This window comes from Lynx rufus, unplaced genomic scaffold (genome assembly GCF_022079265.1).
Source record: "Lynx rufus isolate CCGP_SWC_20201006 ecotype Redwood Valley unplaced genomic scaffold, mLynRuf1.p SCAF_2, whole genome shotgun sequence".
NCBI classification, from domain to species: Eukaryota; Metazoa; Chordata; class Mammalia; order Carnivora; family Felidae; genus Lynx; species Lynx rufus.
The window spans coordinates 207446903-207468529 of record NW_025814834.1 but is presented as its reverse complement, the minus strand read 5'-3'; the positions used below and the strand labels follow the sequence as shown (position 1 = coordinate 207468529).

Here is a 21627-nt window from a genome sequence, read left to right as displayed (position 1 = left end):
AGCCCTGGAGCCCGTTTGTTTTAAAGGCATCAGGTAGTTAAGAAACCCTGCTCCAGGGGCACCTGGGTGGCTCAGTTGGTTAAGCGTCTGACCCCTGATTTCGGCTCAGGTCGTGATCTCGCAGCTCCCAGTGAGTTTGAGCCCCACGTCAGGCTCTGCACTGACAGTGTGGAGCCTGCTTGGGATTCTCTCTGCCTCTCCCCTGCTCACTCTCTCTCTCAAAAATAAATAAATAGGGGTGCCTGGGTGGCGCAGTCGGTTAAGCGTCCGACTTCAGCCAGGTCACGATCTCGCGGTCCGTGAGTTCGAGCCCCGCGTCAGGCTCTGGGCTGATGGCTCGGAGCCTGGAGCCTGTTTCCGATTCTGTGTCTCCCTCTCTCTCTGCCCCTCCCCCGTTCATGCTCTGTCTCTCTCTGTCCCAAAAATAAATTTAAAAAGTTGAAAAAAATTTAAAATAAATAAACTTAAAAAAAAATTTTTTTTAAAAAGAAAGAAACCCTGCTCCAGAAAGAGCTTCCCGGTGAAGGCCAGGCCGCAGTGGCAGGAGGGGCCCCGGTGACACTGTCAGAGGGTCGGGGAAGGGGAGCTCATCGGTAAAAGGCAGTTTATTGGGGCAGCTTCATGCGGGGGCAGCGTCCTCTAGGCCACAGACCGGCCGGGAGAGGGCAGCGTGGCACAGCTGTCCCAGGACTCCCGTGCCCATGCTGCCCAGCTTCCCCCCAGGAAGGCAAGGGGAGGAGGCACCATCGTCCATCTCCAACACGCTGTCCTTGATCCATGCGGAAGTGGCTCCCCACTCTGTCGGGGCTGCTGGTGAAAGCCTTGAGGTTTCTGAGCCCATCGAGGCACGGAGGAACACTGGCAGGCTGTGGCAGGTGGAACACTGGCGAGGCGTGGACAGCCCGAGCGCACCTCTGCGGGGGTGGCCCAGCCTCCCAAGTGCTCACGGTCTGGGCAGAGGAGGCTCTCTGGGTAACAGGGAAGGGAAAGCTCTTCCCAGGGCAAGGGGCCCCCTGGGCTCCCGGACACCGTGGGGGCAGGTGGGAGGAGGCCTGGCTGGGGCTGCCCTGGGAGGGCCTGGCAGTCTCCAGGAAGCTCAAAGGCAGGGCAGCAGCAGGAGGCCAAGTTCACAGAGGCTCACTGCCGAAGCTGCTTTTGCTTTTCTTACGCTTGACCTTGGTGAAGGGGATGTCGAGGGACTCGAGGCGGAAGGGCCGGGGCTGGGGCATTTCGGGGGCCTGGGTGGGCATGATGGCCGCGGTGGTGTTGAGTGGGGAGCTGAGGCCGGGGGGAGAGCTGTGATGCGCTGTGGAGAAGGGGGCAGAGGAGCAGGTAAGCCAGGGGTACGGAGAGGGGGAGCCCTGCCCGCTCCACCCGGCCGGAGGCCTGGTCCCACAGCTGGGCCCCCGAAAGGCTCTGGACCAGGAGTGTAGAGTTTTAAAGGCTCAGACCGAGGCAGCCTGGGACTCGAGCCAGACAAGCCTGTGTTCAGAGCCCAACTTTGGGGAGCGACTTCTCCCAGAGCCTCGGTTTCCTCATCTGCAACATGGACACAATGCCGGGTCCTCAACTGATGTTCATTTGTCTCCTGTGCCATTTTCCCCTCCTGTTCCTCAACTCTGCTGGACTCCACCTCTTCAGTAGTCTCAGCGTAGGACTGAGATTTGCTTTTCATTGATATTTTATCAGAAACTCTGTGGTCTTTGATTTTGGTTTTAGAAATGAAAGAACGAAGTGATTTGCGATTCTTGCTTTTAAAAGTGTTTCACCTCGGTGGCCCTGCCTGCCCCCTTTGGCTCAATGGGAGAAAGCCACCACACCGGCATCTGCAGAAGCCAGTAAGCAGCTGAGCCAGACCCGTGTGACACGTGCCAGGGCACCGAGCCGCGTGTCACAGGCCTGCTGGGCATCGGGGGAGGCACCAAACATGGCAGCAGTCCGCCGAGAGATGGAGGGGGACAGGAAGAGGGAGGCTGTGCGTTGAGCACGTACTACGTGCCAGGCCTGGGGCTGGGCTGCTCGCCCACCTCATTTCACCTAAGCCCCGAGAAGTAGGTATACCCAACTCAGTGCACAGCTCAGGAAACTGAGGCTCAGAGATGGGAAGGGGTTTTTAACCCGGGCCTGACGCCACTCCACCCATCACGCGACTCCCAGTCGGCAGAGGACCAGGAAGGGCTCTCTCGGGGAGCGGCTGGAGGACAGGAGGTGGGCAGGGCACTCACCGAGGCTCTTCATGAGATCCGTGCTGAGGATCTGGCTGGCTCGCTTGGACCGGAAGTAGTTACTGGCAATGTTTTCACTGTCGCTGCGACTGAGCATCAGCTTGTAGCGGTCTTCCTCCTGCCGAGATTCCAGATCCTCGTGGGTCAAGATCCCTTGTTTGTATAGTTCTTACCTCTGCAGGCCCGGGGGGCTGGGGGCTGCCCTGAGCCTCACTGCCCACACTCCTGGGGTGGGGTCCAGGCAGCTCAGGCCAGGAGAGCCACAGCTCCAGCCAGAGCTACCCGACCCCCCTTCCTTGGTATGGGAAGTGCCTTGTTCTCCGTCAGGGGCAAGGGCAGTGCCATAGCCCCAACCCGTCTCGGCACATTCACAGAACAGGTAATAAATACAGTACTCAGCCCATGGTCCCAACCTCTTATCATCAAGGACTGTGATTTGTCACCACTATAGTGGACTTGTTTTCCTCAGCCTGAATCTCTTCCTTCAGGGACTACCCTTCTCCCCTTTGGCATGGTCCTGCTGAGGCGATCATTCATAGCGCCCTAATACCACCGCTCCCTCTCGTCCACCCCCCTGCTGCACAACTGGGCATGTGACCCAGACTGAACCAGTCACAGAAATACATCTTCCAGGGGCACCTGGGTGGCTCATTCAGTCAAGCGTCCGACTTCGGCTCAGGTCATGATCTTGCGGTTCGTGGGTTCGAGCCCCACATCGGGCTCTGTGCTGACAGCTCAGAGCCTGGAGCCTGCTTCAGATTCTGCATCTCCCTCTCTTTCTGCCCCTCCCCCTGCTCACACTCTGTCTCTCTCTCTCAAAAATGAAATAAACATCGGGGCGCCTGGGTGGCTCAGTCAGTTAAGCATCCGACTTCAGCTCAGGTCGTGATCTCACGGTTCGTGGGTTCGAGCCCCACGTCGGGCTCTGTGCTGACAGTGGGGAGCCTGCTTGGGATTCTCTGCCTCCCTGTCTTTCTGCCCCTCCCCCACTAGTGTGTGTGTGCTCTCTCTCTCTCTCAAAAGTAAGTAAACATTAAAAATACTTTTTTGGGGGGTGCCTGGGTGGCTCAGTCGGTTGAGTGTCCGACTTCGGCTCAGGTCATGATCTTACAGTTCATGAGTTCGAGCCCCGTGTCGGGCTCTGTGCTGACAGCTCAGAGCCTGGAGCCTGCTTTGGATTCTGTGTCTCCCTCTCTCTCTGCTCCTCCCCTGCTCACATGCTGTCTCTCTCTCTCTCTCAAAAATAAATAAAGATTAAAAAAAAATTTTTTTAATAATTTTTTTTTTCCTGGACATAGTCATTGGTCTAAGAGCAGGCCCCTCACCGAGGCCGACTGATCAGAATCTTCCCACAAGTGTTGGTTAAGATGTGGTAAGAGACTGGGTCTCTTCCTCTTGGATCACCAATCGCCAGGGGCCACCTTTCCTGCCACGTAGCCAAAGCCTGCCTGAGTCTGAAGCTAACATAACAAGGGAAGCAGAACCAAGAGGTGGAGAAACACACAGAAAAGTGTGGTGCTTCACAGGGAAGTCTTCTGACCTCTGCTTTGAGGAGGTACATTTCTGTTGTCCTACAAAACGTGGGAGATATGAGAATAAAGTGACTTTAGAATCCCAATTAGTGTTTCATAAATCCCTGAGGGCCCTTTGGTCCAAAGACACCAGCAACGGTCCAGGGAACCAGAATGTACTGCCTGGCCTCTGGGATTGAAGACAAAGCTTCTGTCCTTCACCGGCAGGAGGGGCTGCCTCCTACTTTCCCTTTGGCCATAAGGGCCTTTGAATGAGGGCCAGAGGCGGTGCAGGGTCTGGGCGCCAGAATTACATAGAAAGGATCCAGGCTCAGACTCCTGCGTAGGTCCTTTTTTTTTTTTTAACACTGCAGCACTTTTTCCCCACACAGTGACATGTTGCTGGGGCCTAATGTTCTCCACGTGACAGTAGAAAAGTAAAATTTGTTGTCATCTCTTAAAGAATTGAGAATTGTGTACAAAAACATAAATTAAAAGCATGAATAAATCTACAGTTGTGAATGCAAACCATTTTCCAACGCAAGGCAATTAACAACCCTTGGTGTTCTGCCAGGAAAACATCAGGTAAGAAAGGAAAGTGGGTCCTAAGGCTCAGACCTTCCCAAACCCTGTCAGACCAGCAAGACAGAACTGACCACTGGTCCAGGACTCCTGCCAGCCTCTAGCAAAATCCTGGGACAGGCAGCTCTCAACACATTAATACCCTGCACGGATCAAGAACTTCATGGTAGGGGTGCCCGGGTGGCTAAGTTGGTTGAGTGTCCGACTTCGGCTCAGGTCATGATCTCACCGTTCGAGTCCCTTGTCAGGATCTGTGCTGACAGTTTGGAGCCTGGAGCTGCTTTGGATTCTGTGTCTCCCTCTCTCGCAAAATTAAATAAACTTTGAAAAAAAATTAAAAGAGAAAAAAGAACCTCATGGTCTAGGGGCACCTGGGTGGTTCAGTCGGTTGAGCGTCCGACTTCGGCTCAGGTCATGATCTCACAGCTCGCGAGTTCGAGCCCCGCGTCAGGCTCTGTGCTGACCGCTCAGAGCCTGGAGCCTGTTTCAGATTTTGTGTCTCCGTCTCTCTCTGCCTCTCCCCCGCTCATGCTCTGTCTCTCTCTCTCTCTCTCTCTCTCTCTCAAAAATAAATAAACATTTAAAAAAAAAAAAGGAAAAAGAAATTCATGGACTCGCCGATTCTCAAACCAATGGATTTCTCTTCCATAAGCAGTTTCTCCACCTCGGCCACAAAGTGACTGAGATGCATGTACCAAAGGTTTAAATCAAAGATATGTACGTGGTACTGAACATATACCAATGGAACAGTTAACCTGGACACAAGGTCAAGATCAGCAACAAGTTCTACAATCCAGTGATGATACCAGATCCAAGGACCAAAGAAGCAGCCCAGTGCCCTATAGTAACGCTCACCCACTGCACGGTGGGGACGAAGCCCCGCCCGCTCCCCACGCCTCGCCCCCTCTCACAGAGGCCTTACCATGCCTGCTTCACCGTTGTCTGCGGCAGAGGTTTTGCGGACAACCTTGTTCTGCGGCCCTGTTGGAACTGCTATGAGAAACAAAAGCCGAAGTCACTGCTGCCTGGTCTGAGTGCCAGAGGGACAGGGTGGGTGGCAACAGGTCCCCGAGCTGGCAGGTCAGGCCTGGCTCAGGCCCGGGACCAGGGGAGTACCATTCCCAGCCCGAACCAAGGGATGACTTTGGGAAACAGACAATGGGAGGGCTCAGATGTCAAAGCAGCCACTCCCCTGCTTCTAACAGCACAGCAGGCTGGTGGGGGCAGGGGGAACCCCGGGAAGTGGAGCTGGCTGGCCTTTGGGCAGGGGTAGCGTCAGTGCCATCCATAAACATCAGGGATGCGGGACCTAAACGAACATTCTCTTGACGGCGGAGGAGGCCCGCTGGGGTCCCCAGGGGACATAAGACGCTACTGCTCCCTAAGTGCTCCCAGACTCATCGGAGGTGGAGGGGCCTTCCAGACCACCAGCCCCTCCTTCGTGAAGATCAGGGACCAAGGCCCAGAGACAAACAGTGACCTTCATAAAGTCCCACAGGAAGTCAGTGGCAAAAGCACAAGGTGAGCCAGGCCTGGAACTCTGAACGGCCCGGTCCTACAACTCCCTGCTCTGCCTGGACTCTGGCTAAGTCACTCACTCTGAGATTCCATCTCCCGAAATGTAAAATCTTTGTCCTCCATGGGGTTGCTGGGGGATAATGCTGGGGGACAATCATGACAGTGGTAGAATGTACCACGGGGGCGCCTGGGTGGCTCAGTCGGTTAAGCCTCCGACTCCAGCTCAGGTCATGATCTCACAGTCCGTGAGTTCAAGCCCCGTGTCGGGCTCTGTGCTGACAGTGTGGAGCCTGGAGCCCACTTCCAGTTCTGTGTCTCTCCCTCTCTCTGCCCCTCCCCTGCTCACATCCTTTCTCTCTCTCTCAAAAATAAATAAACATTTTTAAAAAACGTACGGTGCACTTGGCACATGCCGCGCATGGCGCTAAGCGTTTTATGGGCATTAACATGTGTTAAGCCACCCAGCAATGTCTACGGAAGGTGCGGTCACTAATCCCCATTTCACAGACGAGGACACTGAGTCCCAAAGGGGTCACACGGGGCGTGGTGGAACCCGAATTCCAACCCACACGACTTCTCCCTCAGGCCCCCCATCGCTTTGGAGCCCGGAGCCCCGGGCCTGCTGCGCCCACAGCCAGCAGGGCGGGAGCCCGGGCTCCGGGTCAGCCTGCAGGAGGGCAAACCGTGGGGAGGAGCGAGGGGACGGCCAAGCGCCTGACCTACTGGGAGGCTGGTTTTTACGATGATGGGCTCAGGGATCTTCCAGAAGCCGTTGTCCTCATCCCAGCAGGACTCGCGCCGGATCTTCTCCAGGTTGCTGTAGTTGCAGTCGCGGCGGATGAGAGGCTGCACCTGCTCCAGGAGCTGCTGGAGGAGCATGGAGTCCCGCTCCTGCCGGCGGATGGTGGCCAGGTAATCGATCTTTTCCAGCTCGAACTCCGACTGCAGGTCCTTGATTTCCACCTCCGCCGCCCGAAGCTGAAAGCAGGGGGTGATGATCTCGAGGAGGGAAGACAGCAAGCCCTTTTATCCACCCTCGGCACCCACTGCCCAAGCCTTCATCCGGCCACCCGTCATGTGTTCGCCGATCCGCTCATCCACCCGCGCCCGCCTCCCGTCTGTCCACCAGCACTAAACGAGCACCTACTGTGTCCACAGCCCTAAAGAAAACAGGAAAAGAACTTGCTCCTTAGCCCCGCCCCCCCATGCCAGCCCTCGGAGACGACCCCACACAAACATATTTTTTTTTTTAATTTTTTTTTTTCAACGTTTTATTTATTTTTGGGACAGAGAGAGACAGAGCATGAACGGGGGAGGGGCAGAGAGAGAGGGAGACACAGAATCCGAAACAGGCTCCAGGCTCTGAGCCATCAGCCCAGAGCCCGACGCGGGGCTCGAACTCACGGACCGTGAGATCGTGACCTGGCTGAAGTCGGACGCTTAACCGACTGCGCCACCCAGGCGCCCCGACACAAACATATTTTATCTAGGAGCCTCTTAGAAGGCTCCACACATAACACTGCGGAGTCACCACTTCTTAAAAAGTCTCAGAGACTTGTATAAATCCTTTTCCTAAGGGGAGCAGAGCCGTAAACTCTCAGACTCAGTGCTCACAGTCAAGTTACGACGTGACAGACATTGGCTTAAGAGTCAGACCCATCCTGATTTGACCATGGATTCTAGACTTTTGTGATCTGCCCTGGTCACAGGTGACTCCCAGCTGCAACTGTAACCATGCTCTCCCTGAGCCCCAAGATTCCTGGGTGCACAGTCTGTTTCCTTAAAGATCAGGTACAGTTCGATTAGTGAAGGAGGATGTTTCAAATTCATGGGAATGGTCATCACATGTAACCAGTTGAAAGCAGAGGATAGCTGGCAGGACACAGGTGGGCAATTAATGCTCCATTTCTTGAGGCACCTGGGTGGCTCAGTTGGTTAAGCATCTGATTCTTGATTTCTGCTCCGGCCATGATCTCACAGTTCATGGGTTCGAACCCTGCATCAGGCTCTGCACTGGCAGTGCAGAACCTGCTTGGGATTCTCTCTCTCCCCTTCTCTCTCTCTCTCTGCCCCTCCCCTGCTCCCCACTCACATGTGCTCTCTCTCTCTCCCTCTCAAAATAAATAAATAAATAAACTTCAAAAATATATTAAATCCGTGTTCCAATCCATGAACGTGGGATGTCTTTCCATTTATTTAGGTATTCTTAATTTCCTTCAGCAGTGTTTTCTAATTTTTGGCATATAGTTTTACCCTTCTTTTGTTACATTTATTCCTAAGTAGTTTATTCTTTTTGATGTGTTATAAATGGAATTGTTTTGTTAATTTTATTTGCAGGTTGTTCATTGAGAGTATGTAGAAATATAATTGCTTTTTGCTTATTAATCTTGTATCCTGCAACCTTGCTGAAGTAGTTTTTTTTTTTTTTTAGTGGATTCCTTAGGATTTTCTACATAAGATGATGTCATCTGCACATAGAAATCCTTGTACCTATTCCCTTCCAAACTCAATGCCTTTTAAATCACTTTCTTGCCTAAATGACCTAGCTAGAACCTTCAACCTACTGTGAAATAGAAGTGCTGACAACAGACACCCTTGTCTTCTTTGTCATCTTAGGAGGAAAGCATTAAGTCTTTCACCATTGAGTATGATGTTTTCTGTGGATTTTTCATAGGTGCCCTTTATCAGAATAAAGAAGTTTCCTTCTAGTTCTAGTTTCCTGAGTGTTTTTATCATAACAGATGTTGGTTTTTTCAAATGCTTTTTCTGCATCTACTAAGATGATCATATGGGTTTTGTCTTTTATTCTATTGATATGGTATATTGCATTAATTGATTTTTGGATACCAAACTAACCTTGCATTCCTAGGATAAATCCTACTTTGGCATGATGTACAGTCTTTGTACATGTTGTTGGATTTGGTTTGCTAGAATTTTGTGGAGCATTCTGTCTCTATATTTATAAGAAATATTAGTCTGTAGTTTTCTTGTTATGTCTTTCTATGGTTTTGTTATCAGGTGATAGTGGACCTATAGAATGAATTAAGAGGTGTTCCCTTCTAGTTCACATGACTTTTTAAAGATACTTTTTAAAGCCCTAGTCTTCACTTTACAAATAAAATCCAGTGAGAAGATGTAATGGGAGAGGATACCCCACAGAGGAAAGCAAATACAAGAAAATATCTAGGTGTGAAATTAACAAGATTATGTTCAAAACCTATGTGAGGAAATTTATAAAACACTCCTGAGTGACATAAAAATTGATCTGAACTAACAGAAGATATACCGTGTTCCTGGATGTGAAAATCCAAACTCATAAACATACCAATACTCTCAAGCTAATTTATAAATATAACATGATTCTGCCAAAAGTTCCACCAATTTTTTCTTTGTTTCTCTTCATTTTTTTTTAATGTTTTCATTTATTTTTGAGACAGAGAGAGACAGAGCATGAGCAGAGAAGGGGCAGAGAGAGAGGGAGACACAGAATCTGAAGCAGGCTCCAGGCTCTGAGCTGTCAGCACAGAGCCTGACGCGGGGCCCTAACTCCTAAAGCACGAGATCATGACCTGAGTCAAAGTTGGACGCTTCACCGACTAAGCCACCCAGGCGCCCCATAAAAAGTCAATTAATTTGACAAAGTAAAACTTAAAAAAAAAACTTTTGCGTGGCAAAAATACCATAAAGCATAGTAAAAAGACAAATGAAATTGGAACAGAAATCTTTCTACCTTACATCACAGAGGAAGAAATTGGCGACCGACCAAGGAATATGAATATCCGTAATATAAATTACAATACTCCTGCTGTAAAGAGCTTCTACAAGCGGAGAAGGAAAGGAAGCAGGATCCTTAAGGAAAAGGGGTCAAAAGACTTGGGATGAGCACTGGGTGTTGTATGGAAGCCAATTTGACAATACATTATATCAAATACATACATACATACATACATACATACATACATACATACATAAAGCGAGCCCAGTTCAGAGGGGGAGAACTGCAGCCCTCCCTAAAACATAGCAAGGAATGGCTCAGCCTTGCTCAACAGTAAGCAAAAGGCACATTGCTGAGGCTGTGAGAAAGCGCACTGGTACGGACTAGTGGAAACGCAAAGGGATTCACCCTCAGGGAGGAGAAGTTGGCAGAAGCTACCAAAGTCCCATATGCTTTCCTCTCCGTCCAGCTGGAGGAATCGATTCCAATGTATACCTACCCTAAATACAAAAGCAGTGTGCACAAGTTATTCACTACACAGCACTTTTCCCTGGCAAAAGATAGAAAACAATCCAAATGTCCATCAAGAGAGGGCTGCTGGAGGGGCGCCTGGGTGGCTCAGTCGGTTAAGTATCCGGCTTCAGCTCGGGTCGTGATCTCACAGTTGGTGGGTTCGAGCCCCACGCTGGGCTCTGTGCTGACAGCTCAGAGTCTGGAGCCTGTTTCAGATTCTGTGTGTGTGTGTGTGTCTCAAAAATACATAAACATCGTAAAAAAGAGAGAGAGAGAGAAAGAGAGAGAGAGGGCTGCTGGAATAAACAATGACACGCCCTCACAGTGGAGCAGCACCCAGCAGTAAAAAGGAATGGCATATTTCTAGATGCCGCTGCCGAGGGACCTCCAGGATGGATCATCATGTGAAAAAGACGAGGCGGAGGAAAGCGTGTTTGTACCTACTTTTTCTAAGAAGAGGGACGGCATGTACATGTATGCACAGCAGATTTGTACCCACACACACGTATTTGCTTCTATTAAAAAACAAAAGTGGGGCGCCTGGATGACTCATTCCATTAAGCATCCGACTCTTGATTTCGGCTCAGGTCATGATCTTGCAGTTTGTGGGTTCGAGCCCCTCATCAGGCTCTGCACTGACAGCACGGAGCCTGCTTGGGATTTTCTCTCTCTCCACCTGCCCCCTCTCTCTCTGCCCCTCTCCCGCTTATGTGCTCTCTCTCTCTGAAGAATAAATAAATTTTTTAAAAAGTTAAAAAAAAGTTCTGGATACCTGGGGATAATGACAGGGGATAGATCTGATTCTCTCCAGACAGGCCCTCCAAAACGACACACTGAGCAAGGAGAGAAAATAAAACCACCCTGAGCCCAGCCTCATGACCCAAAGACAGAACACCAGCCGCTTCGAAATAACCAGAAGTCCAGCAGACAGCTCGTGGGCCCGCCCCACAGCAGGGAGGAGCAGAAAGCACCCAGGAAAGTGTGCAAGGGGGAAGGCAGGGTGATGAAAGGCAGATAAAATCACCCCCCAAGAGAGAAAGCCCCACTCTGAGTGGGAAAATACCAATAATGGATCTGATACGGCGAAACTGATGGAAGAGACTGGAATGTGGGCTGGTCTCTGCAAGACTGAGTCTCTGCAAGTCTCTGTAGAGACTGAGGGGTTAGTCTCTGCAAGGCATGGCTTCTGGAGGGTGCTTAGAGACGGGAGGCCCCTGGAGGTGGAAATTAGAAGTCCTGCAGAAACAAGAGAAAATGCCAAAAGACACAATGACCCCTCCCACCGAGAGGGAGGGAGGGAGTGAGAATGAGTGGGGGAGGGGCAGAGAGCGAGGGAGAGAGAGGGTCTGAAGTGGGCTCTGCCCTGACAGTAGCGAGCCCAATGCAGGGCTTGAACTCAGGAACCGCGAGATCATGACCTGAGCTGAGGTTGGGACACTTAACTGACTGAGCCACCCAGGCGCCCCTGTGAATATGTTATCTTATGCGGTAGAAAGCACTTTGCAAATGGAAGTAAGGTTATTCATCTGTTGACTTTATTTTTTTTAATTAAAAATTCTTTTTGGTAACATTTATTATTGAGAGACAGAGAGAGACACGGCACGAGCATGGGAGGGGCACAGAGAGGAGGAGACACAGAATCGGAAGCAGGCTCCAGGCTCTGAGCTGTCAGCACAGAGCCCGACGCGGGGCTCAAACTCACAAACCGCGAGATCATGACCTGAGTCAAAGTTGGACGCTTAACCGACTGAGCCACCCAGGCGCCCCCTAAGCTGTTGACTTTAAACCAGGGAGATCACCCCGGGTCATCTGGTGAGTCCAGTGTAACCACACGGGCCTTGCAGGAGGGGAGCAGAGAGCCAGGCAGAGGACTGGCCTTAGAAGAGATGCTTTAGACAAAGGAGACAAGAGTAGAGTGAGAGAGCTGAAGTCTGGGAGGAGCTGGCCATGGCTGTCTTTCAGGGGGGCCACGAGCTGGGAAAGACAGGCAGCTTCTAGAAGCAGAATGACCCCCAGCGGCCAGCCAGTGAGGAAATGGGAACCTCAGTCCTACAACCACATAGGCTAGAATCCTGTCAACAGGTGTCCTAGAAACAGATTCTTTCCTAGCACCTCCAGAAGGAAACTGACCCTGCCAACACCTGGGCTTCAGCCTTGTGGAATTCTATGACCCACAGAACTGCGAGATAATAAATTTGTGTTCTTTTAAGCAACTCTCTTTGTGGGGATATGCCAGCCACCGCAGCAATAGGGGACGGCGTGCATTTAACCCTGCACTTCACCATACGAACAGAAGAGTGTGCTATCGACTGAGCAAACCTAGCCAGCAGCCCAAACCTTCACCTCTGCTTCCAGCTGGTACCGAAAGTGCAGAAAACACAAGACATTGCGAAATAAACAGAAAAGAGCAGAGGCAGCTAATCAAAGTTACTATGAGAAACAGAAAATGAAAATCAAAGCATTTCAGAAGAAGAAAATTCCCCCCCAGAGCACAAGCACGCAGAACCAAAATGTTACCCAGCATCCCAACGTGCACAGAATCTCCTTAAATTCACATAGGGAAATTTCAAGTCAGCAATCCAAACACTTAAAGTGGAAATGGATGAAAAAGTGAAGAAGATGTAAAATGAGACATTGACCAAACTCCAGAAAGAATTTAAAAAATTTAAAAATTAAAGAAAAATTACAAGATATCCTGGGAAGAACAGATTTGGCTGAAAACATAAAAAGGGTATTGAGAAAAACCATGAGGGGCGCCTGGGTGGCTCAGTCAGTTAAGGGTCCGACTTCAGCTCAGCTGATGATCTCACGGTTCATGAGTTCAAGCCCCTCATGGGGTTCTGCGCTGACAGTGTGGAGCCTGCTTGGGATTCTCTCTCTCTCTCTCTCTCTCTCTCTCTCTCTCTCTCTCCCTCCCTCCCTCTCTCTCTCTCAAAATAAATAAGTAAACTTAAAAGAAAAAGAAAAAGCAGGAAAATAGCCAAGAAAATTTAAAAACTACAGAGGTTCAAAGAGAAAAGCATCAGCTTCCACTTTGGCGAGATCGAGATCGTTTGGTTGGTGGTGTGGGTGGGGATGAGGGTTAGCCGAGGGGGACGTGATGGGGCCCAGGGCGCCCGAGGGCGCTCCGAGGGAAGCAGGTGCCAACTCGTCCTCCTCTGTCTTGTCCTCACTCCCTGCGCTCAGTCCATTCACCTCCTTTCTGCTCCTGGAGCCACTGACATTCTCGGCACTGGCCCCTCTCTCGGCCTGGAAGCCTCTTCCTTCAGGTCACGACATACGGCAGGGCCCGGCCTTTCTTAATGCTCAGGTCCCACCTCAGAAGTCACCGCCTCCGTGAGAACCTCCCTGCCCCCCACCCAAGGTGGCCCCAGGAACTTCTGGGGTTCTCTTAATGCTCAGTTCCTTGATGAGGGTGCTGGGTTCATGGGCGCATTCACTTTGCAGAAATGAATTATGTTGCACATTTGTGATTTGTATGTTTATACTTCAATCAAAATGAAAAGAAAAAGGAGTGGGTGGGTGGCTCGGTTAGTTAAGCGTCCAACTCTTGGTTTCGGCTCAGGTCATGATCTCACGGTTTGTGAGTTCGAGCCCTGCATTGGGCTCTGTGCTGAAAATCCGGAGCCTGCTTGGGATTCTCTCTCTGCCTCTCTCTCTGCCCCTCCCTCCCTTGCTCTCTCTCTGTGTCTTAAAATAAATAAAAAACCTTTTTGGGGTGCCTGGGTGGCTCAGTCGGTTAAGCGTCCGACTTCAGCTGAGGTCATTATCTCACAGTTTGTGAGTTCGAGCCCCGCGTAGGGCTCTGTGCTGACAGCTCAGAGCCTGGAGCCTGCTTCTGATTCTGTGTCTCCCTCTCTCTGCTCCTCCCCTGCTCATGCTGTGTCTCTCTCTCTCTTCTTCGAAAATAAATAAAAACATTAAAAAAAAAACAAAACAAAACCTTTTTGCAGCAGACCTCCACAGAAACTTGGCCGGCCAGAAAGGAGGGGCAGGATATATTCAATGTGCTGAATCAGAAAAATATGCAGCCAAGAATTCTTTTTTTTTTTTTAATTTTTTTTAACGTTTATTTATTTTTGAGACAGAGAGAGACAGAGCATGAATGGGGGAGTATCAGAGAGAGAGGGAGACACAGAATCCGAAACAGGCTCCAGGCTCTGAGCTGTCAGCACAGAGCCCGATGCGGGGCTCGAACTCACGGACCGCGAGATCATGACCTGAGCTGAAGTCGGACGCTTAACCGACTGAGCCACCCAGGCGCCCCAGCCAAGAATTCTTTATCCAGCAAGGCTGTCACTCAAAATAGAAGGAGAGATAAAAAGTTTCCCAGGCAAACAAAAATTAAAGGAGTTTGTGACCACTAAACCAGCCCTGCAAGAAATTTTAAGGGGGACTCTCTGAGGGGAGAAAAGATGAAAATATAAATAAATAAATAAGTAAATAAATAAATAAATACCAAAAGCAACAAAGATTAGAAAGGACCAGAGAACACCACCAGAAACTCCAACTCTACAAGCATCACAATGGCAATAAACTCATATCTTTCAGTAGTCACTCTAAACGTCAATGGACTCAATGCTCCCAACAAAAGATATAGGGTAACAGAATGGATAAGAAAACAAGATCCATCTATATGCTGTTTACAAGAGACCCACTTTAGACCTAAAGACACCTTCAGATTGAAAGTCAGGGGATGGAGAACCATCTATCATGCTAATGGTCAACAAAAGAAAGCCGGAGTAGCCATACTTATATCAGACAATCTAGACTTTAAAATAAAGACTGTGTCAAGAGATGCAGAAGGGCATTATATCATAATCAAGGGGTCTATAGACCAAGAAGACCTACCAACTGTAAACATTTATGCGCCAAATGTGAAAGCACCCAAACATATAAATCAGTTAATCACAAACATAAAGAAACTCATCAATAGTAATACCATAATAGTAGGGCACTTCAACACCCCACTCACAGCAATGGACAGATCATCTAAGCAGAAAATCAACAAGGAAACAATGGCTTTGAATGACACACTGGGCCAGATGGACTTAACAGATATATTCAGAACATTTCATCCTAAAGCAGCAGAATATACATTCTTCTCCAGTGCACATGGAACGTTCTCCAGAATAGACCACATACTGGGATACAAATCAGCCCTCAGCAAGCACAAAAAGGTCGAGATCATACCGTGCATATTTTCAGACCACAATGCTATGAAACTGGAAATCAACCACAACAAAAAAATTGAAAAGGTAACAAATACTTGGAGACTGAAGAACATCCTACTAATGAATGAAGTTAAAGAGGAAATTAAAAAGTATATGGAAGCCAATGAAAATGATAACACCACAACCCAAAACCTCTGGGACGCAGCAAAGGCGGTCATAAGAGGAAAGTATATAGCAATCCAGGCCTTCCTAAAGAAGGAAGAAAGATCTCAGATACACAACCTAACCTTACGCCTTAACGAGCTGGAAAAAGAACAGCAAATAAAACCCAAAACCAGCAGAAGACATGAAATAATAAAGATTACAGCAGAAATTAATGCTATCGAAACCAAAAAAACAATAGAACAGATCAATGAAACGAGAAGTTGGCTCTTTGAAAGAATTAACAAAATTGATAAACCACTACCCAGTCTGATCAAAAAGAAAAAGGAAAGGACCCAAATAAATAAAATCAAGAATGAAACAGGAGAGATCACAACCAACACAGCACAAATAAAAACAATAATAAGAGAATATTATGAGCAATTATATGCCAATAAAATGGGCAATCTGGAAAAAATGGACAAATTCCTAGAAACATATACACTACCAAAACTGAAACAGGAAGAAATAGAAAATTTGAACAGACCCATAACCAGTAAGGAAATCGAATTCGTAATCAAAAATCGTCCAAAAAACAAGAGTCCAGGGCCAGATGGCTTTCCAGGGGAATTCTACCAAACATTCAAGGAAGAGTTAACACCTATTTTCTTGAAGCTGTTCCAAAAAATAGAAAAGGAAGGGAAACTTCCAAACTAATTCTATGAAGCCAGCATTACCTTGATTCCAAAACCAGACAGAGACTCCACGAAAAAGAACTATAGACCAATTTCCCTGATGAACATGGATGCAAAAATCCTCAACAAGATATTAGCCAACCGGATCCAACAATACATTAAAAAAAATTATTCACCATGACCAAGTGGGGTTTACGCCTGGGACACAGGGCTGGTTCAATATCCGCAAAACAATTAATGTGATTCATCACATCAATAAAAGAAAGGACAAGAACCATATGATCCTCTCGATAGATGCAGAGAAAGCATTTGACAAGATATAGCATCCTTTCTTGATAAAAATCCTCAAGAAAGTAGGGATAGAAGGATCATACCTTGTGATCATAAAAGCTGTAGATGAACGACCCAACGCTAATATCATCCTCAATGGGGAAAAACTGAGAGCTTTCCCCCTAAGGTCAGGAAGAAGACAGAGATGTCCACTCTCGCCACTGTTATCCAACATAGTATTGGAAGTCTTAGCCTCTGCAATCAGACAACACAAAGAAATAAAAGGCATCCAAATTGGCCAGGAGGAGGTCAAACTTTCACTCTTCGCAGATGACATGATACTCTATATGGAAAACCCTAAAGATTCCACCAAAAAACTGCTTGAATTGATTCACGAATTCAGCAAAGTTGCAGGATATAAAATCAATGCACAGAAATCGGCTGCATTCCTATACACCAACAATGAAGTGACAAAAAGAGAAATCAAGTAATCGATCCCGTTTACAATTGCACCAAAAACCATAAAATACCTAGGAATAAATCTAACCAAAGAGGTGAAAAATCAATACACTGAAAACTATAGAAAGCTTATGGAAGAAATTGAAGAAGACGCAAAAAATGGAAAAAGATTCCATGCTCCTGGATAGGAAGAACAAATATTGTTAAAATGTCTATACTACCCTTAAAAAAAAGAAGGTGGGGAGGCGCCTGGGTGGCTCAGTCAGTTAAGCATCCAGCTTCCGACTTCGGCTCAGGTCATGATCTCACAGCCAGTGAGTTCGGGTCCCGCACTGAATTCTGTGCTGACAGCTCAGAGCCTGGAGCCTGCTTCAGATTCTGTGTCTCCCTCTCTTTCTGCTCCTCCCCCACTCACGCTCCCTCTCTCTCTGTCTCAAAGATGAATAAATGTTAAAAAAAAAATTTTTTTTTAAATGTTGATACTACCCAAAGCAATCTACATATTCAATGCAATCCCTATCAAAATAACACCAGCATTCTTCACAGAGCTGGAACAAATAATCCAAAAATTTGCATGGAACCAGAAAAAGCCCCAAATAGCCAAAGCAATCTTGAAAAAGAAAACCAAAGCAGGAGGCATCACAATCCCGGACTTCAAGCTATACTACAAAGCTGTAATAATCAAGACAGTATGATACTGGCACAAGAACAAACACTCAGATCAGTGGAACAGAATAGAGAACCCAGAAATGGACCCACAAATGTATAGCCAACTAATCTTTGACAAAGCAGGAAAGAATATCCAATGGAGTAAAGACAGTCTCTTCAGCAAATGGTGCTGGGAAAACTGGACAGCCACATGCAGAAGAATGAACCTGGACCACTTTCTTACACCAGACACAAAAATAAACTCAAAATGGATGAAAGACCTAAACGTAAGACAGGAAGCCATCAAAATCCTCGAGGAGAAAGCAGGCAAAAACGTCTTTGATCTTGGCGGCAGCAACTTCTTACTCAACACGTCTCCGGAGGCAAGGAAAACAAAAGCAAAAATGAACTACTGGGACCTCATCAAAATAAAAAGCTTCTGCACAGCGAAGGAAACAATCAGCAAAGCTAAAAGGCAAACGACGGAATGGGAGAAGATATTTGCAAATGACATATCAGATAAAGGGTTAGTATCCAAAATCTATAAAGAACTTATCAAACTCAACACCCAAAAAACAAATAATCCAGTGAAGAAATGGGCAAAAGACAGGAATAGACACTTCTCCAAAGAAGACATCTAGATGGCCAACCGACACATGAAAAAATGCTCAACATCACTCATCATCAGGGAAATACAAATCAAAACCACAATGAGATATACCACCTTACACCTGTCAGAATGGCTAACATTAACAACCCAGGCAACAGCAGATGTTGGCGAGGATGCGGAGAGAGAGGATCTCTTTTGCATTGTTGGTGGCAATGCAAGCTGGTGCAGCCACGCTGGAAAACAGCATGGAGGTTCCTCAAAAAACTGAAAATAGAACTACCCTACGACCCAGCAATTGCACTACTAGGCATTTATCCAAGGGATACAGGTGTGCTCTTTTGAAGGGACATATGTACCCCCGTGTTTATAGCAACACTATCAACAATAGCCAAAGTATGGAAAGAGCCCAAATGTCCATCGATGGTTGAATGGATAAAGAAAATGTGGTATATATACACAATGGAGTATTACTCGGCAATCAAAAAGAATGAAAAGTTGCCATTTGCAACCACGTGGATGGAACTGGAGGGTATTATGCTAAGTGAAATTAGTCTGTCAGAGAAAGACAAAAATCATATGACTTCACTCATATGAGGACTTTAAGAGACAAAACAGATGAGCATAAGGGAAGGGAAGCAAAAATAATACAAAAACAAGGAGGGGGACAAAACAGAAGAGACTCATAAATATGGAGAACAAACTGAGGGTTACTGGAGGGGTTGTGGGAGGAGGGATGGGCTAAATGGGGAAGGGGCATTAAGGAATCTACTCCTGAAATCATTGTTGCAGTATATGCTAACTAATTTGGGTGTAAATTAAAAAAAAATTAAATTAAAAAATAAAAATAAATAAGCAAATAAATAAATTAAATAAATACAAACCTTTAAAAAATGAAAAAATAAAAATAAAGCCACTCTCCCCTAGTATTCTCTTCGCGGCACTCCCACCGGCTGGCACCGTCCTCTGGTTTCTCTGCTGTGCTCTGTGTCATACACGCCCTCCCAGCACAGACACGTCTGTCGCTGTGACTGCTTCCACGGCAGGCCCGGAACCATGAACGCCCGCGGGCAGGGTGGGGCGGGCAGGGCTGGGGCCTCACCTTCCTCTGTATCTTCTCCAGCAGCTTGCTCTTGGCGCGCACCTCCTCCTGGATGGAGTCGTAGACGTTGAGCAGCACCCAGTCCCCGCCGTCCTCATCCGAGTTCTGCAAGGCGGCCACCAGCTGCCTTTTGCGCTCGTCCGCATACCGCTTCCTCCGCTTGTGCCTCTCCTTCAGGTCCTTGTTCTTGGCCTGCTCCCCGCCGACCACCTGCTGCTCCAACAGCTGCAGACTGCCGGGCACAGAGAAGAAAGCACACGTGACGGTATCTGGCCATCGCCGCGCCCTTGCTGTCCAGCGGGACATCTCAGAGTCCATGCAACAGCCCGTCGCACAGATGGACACAGGTTCAGAGAGGCCAAGCCTCTGGCCAGGGTCGGAACCAGGGGTCCAAGCAGATCTGCCCAAGTCCAGGCCCGTGCGCTCAACTGCACGACAGGACGGACGAGAATCTCCCTGCGGATCCAGAGCCAACCCACCCGCCACCCGCCAGGGGCCTCCCAGGGCCCATGGTTTTCCCCCAGTACAGCAGGCTCGCAGCCGTGCGCCCCGGCGACCTGCACGATTAGAGTAGCCCTGAGATGGGAACAACATTCAGCGCATCCGGGCAGGCGCTTCATCATCTCCCTCTGCGGCCCCCCCAACCCACTCACTCCAGCGTCACTCGCTGCTTGTCCTCCAAACAGCCAGACTGTCCCCTGCGCGGCACTTTCGTGCTGCCTGGGGCTGTGCCCTGTATCCCAAAGGCCACCCTGAGGCCTCTGTCCTGCAAACCTCACTCAGGTGTAGCTGAGCAAAACTACTCGAAGAAACAGAAGAAGCCTTCCCTGACCATCCTCCAGACCACACCCTGAACACCGTCACATGTGCTGAGTGTTCCCTTGGTGCCCGAAGCTGGGTCTCTGCAGGCAGTGTCTCCTTGGACCCTCGTGACGAGCTTCTCAAGAAGCCGAGGCACAGGGAGGCTTAAAGTTGGCCCCAGGAGGTAGTGGGAGGTAGTGGTGGAGGTGGACGGGAACCAAGGCAGGCGACTGCACAACCACTTGCTTTTCTTTGCTACAGAAGCTGGCCCTCCCTGGGCCTGGGTATCTGCCTCCCTCTGGACCGTGAGCCCCTTGAAAGCCAAGTCAGCAGCTGGTTCTTCCTTGCGCCTGGTGCCCGGTACGTAGTTGCTGCTCAGTTCACGTCTGAACTGTGGCCTGTGGGATGGAGTTTGCCACCACTAGGAGGAGGCTGAGCCCCTGACCATGGTGCTGACTTTGTCACAGAGGTGGGCCTGACATTATTCACATTCACAGAAGTGAGAACCAAGGCTCGGAAATGTTAAGTGATTTGCACGGAGGGAAGCAAGCCCGGCTCCCCAGGCGGCAGCGGCTGAGGGCGTTTGGGGTGGCCAGTCCTAGGTGTGACATCGGGAGGGCACTGGAGGCGGGCTGGGAGCTGAGGAAAGCCTGCATCATCCTGCCCTGGGATTCCTGAAACCTGATAGCCAGGCCCTGCGGATGCCAGGCAGACAACAGTCCCCTCCCTTCCTCCTGGAGCAGGTGCCTGATGGAGGCTGGTGGCGCCCGTGCGGCTCCCCGAGCAGAGCCCTGCCCGCCCCGCTGATCAGCACCATCCCTGCCCCTCTGCTCCTGGACAGAGGATCGGGGCGTGTCCGGCCTCCGTCAGGAGGGGATCTGGATGGGGGCTCAGTGAAGACTCTCTGGGCACCCCCGCCCCCATGCCCAGGACATAGCTCCGTCCTGCTTCGCCACAGGGTCCCGCCAGCCCCAAGCACCAGCACTTACCGGGCAAGCACCTGCTGCTGGTCCACGGCGGGCAGCAGGTCGTCGGTCAGCACCGCCACCTCCGTGCCCACACTGTCCCTTCTCACGCTCGTCATGACCAGCGAGGGCTGAGGCTGAGCCTCCAAGGCCCCCCAGGCCTCAGCCTCGGCCCCTACGCCAGGCTCTGCTGCCGACACCACCTCCTCGGCCATTTCTGGACCCTGGTCAACCTCCTGAGCGCAAAGAGAAACCAAAGTGGAGGCAGAGAAGCCGGCCCCTGGACACCGGCTCACAGCGGCCTCAATCCCAGATGGCGGTGTCTGGGTCCCTCGCGATCTGGGATGGATCGCTTCTGGTTTGGAGGCACCCAGTTGTACAAAAATGCACCCAGTTGGGTTCCTACTGCCACCATTTCTTCCAACACCCCGAAACAGTCTTGCTCTTCCGCCCCTGAAGACCCAGGCTCTCCACGGCAGCCAGGCAGTTTTCTCCAAATATGTACCAATCCCAGCCCTTTCCCGAAGAGAACCTTTTACAGATTCGCAGTGCGTTTGCAGTTAAGTCCTGCTTCCATAGCCTTCAGGCCCCCAGTGCCTCTCCCTGCCTCACCCCCCCCCCCCGCCCCGCCTCTCTCCACCCCTCACCCTGCTGCTTCTCTGGCCTCATTTTCCCATTGCTGAGAAAGTCGAGATGTTCCC

General features: G+C 49.5%; 1 protein-coding gene across 1 annotated transcript in view; it reads right to left on the bottom strand.

The window, feature by feature from the left end:
• Window positions 1–510: 510 nt before the first annotated feature.
• The window catches only part of KIF17 (kinesin family member 17), a 47993-nt gene continuing 26876 nt past the window's right edge, over window positions 511–21627 (bottom strand). The window contains exons 9-14 of the mRNA XM_047085904.1: window positions 20951–21162; window positions 19161–19392; window positions 6556–6814; window positions 5241–5311; window positions 2226–2343; window positions 511–1306 (exon numbers count right to left, since the gene is read on the bottom strand). Coding sequence (XP_046941860.1) covers window positions 1128–1306; window positions 2226–2343; window positions 5241–5311; window positions 6556–6814; window positions 19161–19392; window positions 20951–21162 — 1071 coding nt within the window. The 3' untranslated portion in view covers window positions 511–1127. The remainder of the gene's footprint in view (window positions 1307–2225; window positions 2344–5240; window positions 5312–6555; window positions 6815–19160; window positions 19393–20950; window positions 21163–21627) is intronic.